This window comes from Myotis brandtii, unplaced genomic scaffold (genome assembly GCF_000412655.1).
Source record: "Myotis brandtii unplaced genomic scaffold, ASM41265v1 scaffold188, whole genome shotgun sequence".
Taxonomy (NCBI): Eukaryota; Metazoa; Chordata; class Mammalia; order Chiroptera; family Vespertilionidae; genus Myotis; species Myotis brandtii.
Genome location: NW_005356985.1, coordinates 352070 through 353228, shown reverse-complemented (window position 1 = coordinate 353228; position 1159 = coordinate 352070). Strand labels below are relative to the sequence as shown.

General features: G+C 69.5%; 1 protein-coding gene across 1 annotated transcript in view; it reads right to left on the bottom strand.

The window, feature by feature from the left end:
- LOC102244411 overlaps positions 1-1159 on the bottom strand; it is a 112642-nt gene that overhangs the window by 82901 nt on the left and 28582 nt on the right. The window contains exon 6 of the mRNA XM_014538281.1: positions 54-500. Within this exon, the coding sequence (XP_014393767.1) occupies positions 54-500 (447 nt within the window). The remainder of the gene's footprint in view (positions 1-53; positions 501-1159) is intronic.

Genomic DNA, 1159 nt, shown 5'->3' with positions numbered 1-1159 from the left:
CCCTCCTGGCTTTCCCCGAGGTCCTCCTCCTTCCTGCCCCCCGTCCCCCCCGCCCCCCACGCCTCCGCTCTCCACTCCGGGGCTCCTCCCCCCTCCTCCCAAGGGCCGCTCGGATGGTCGGGCCCTGTCCCAGGAAAGCGGAGGTGGGGAATCTGTGGGGCCTCCCAGCAGAGGGGGCCACCGTGGCTCCTTGTCGGGGGGTGGTCCATGGCTCGGGGAGCAGGCAGGGGCCTGGTGTCCAGCCCCTGTTGGATTTGGGGCTCTTCTGGAAACACTGCCTGGAGCAGCAGGGCAGCGGGGCCCCCGGCGGGCCCCCAGGGAGGGAGCACAGACGTCTGCACCAGGAGGAGGGACTCCTGGGCCGGGGCGGCTGCTGGCCTCTGCGCGGAGATCCAGGCCAGCTCCTCGGGGAGGAGGGAGGCGTTGGCGCTCTGCCCCGAGGGGCAGCCACAGAGCAGGAGGAGAGTCTGTCCGTGCAGGGTGGGCTCAGCCGGAGCAGGCTAGGAGGGAAGAGATGAGGGGGGTGGGAAACAGCCCCTCTGCCACGTATCCCCCTCTGTCCCCATCTCCTCATGTCCTGGGGCCTCCACACCAGCCACATAGGTTTCCCTAACGCACCCCAGGGCCTTTGCACCTGCTCTTCCCTCTGCCCCGCCTCTTTCGCTCCCATCCCGTGGAGGTCTCCTCGCAGGGCACCGGACACATCAGCCCTTCTCCCGGCCGGCGACGGAGTGGCCGCCCTGGCTCCGCACCTGGGACTCTCTGTGCCCGAGGAAGGGCCCATCCTCTCTCCGGGCAGACCCGGGTCCTCCTCCAAGGGCGGCCCATGGACTCGCGCGGTCAGCGGCTCTGACGGCGGACTTGCCTGCACTGCCCTTTCTACAGTCCCCACCTTGTCCACCGCCCCCACCTTGTCCACTGCCTCCTGGCTTTCTCCCTGGGGGCGCTGCTCTGCTCCCCCCAGACGCTCCGCATCTGAGCTCACCCCCAGGGCGACCTCCCTCTCCAGGACCCGGATCCTGCGCAGAAGGTGCGCGTTCTCCCCGCGAAGGGCCCCGATCATGTCCTCTATTCCCAGCACCACGTCCTTGACCAGCTCTCTGTAGCCCAGCCCGAGCTCCGAGATCAGCGCCTTGAGCTCCCGGTTCTCCTGGGCGGC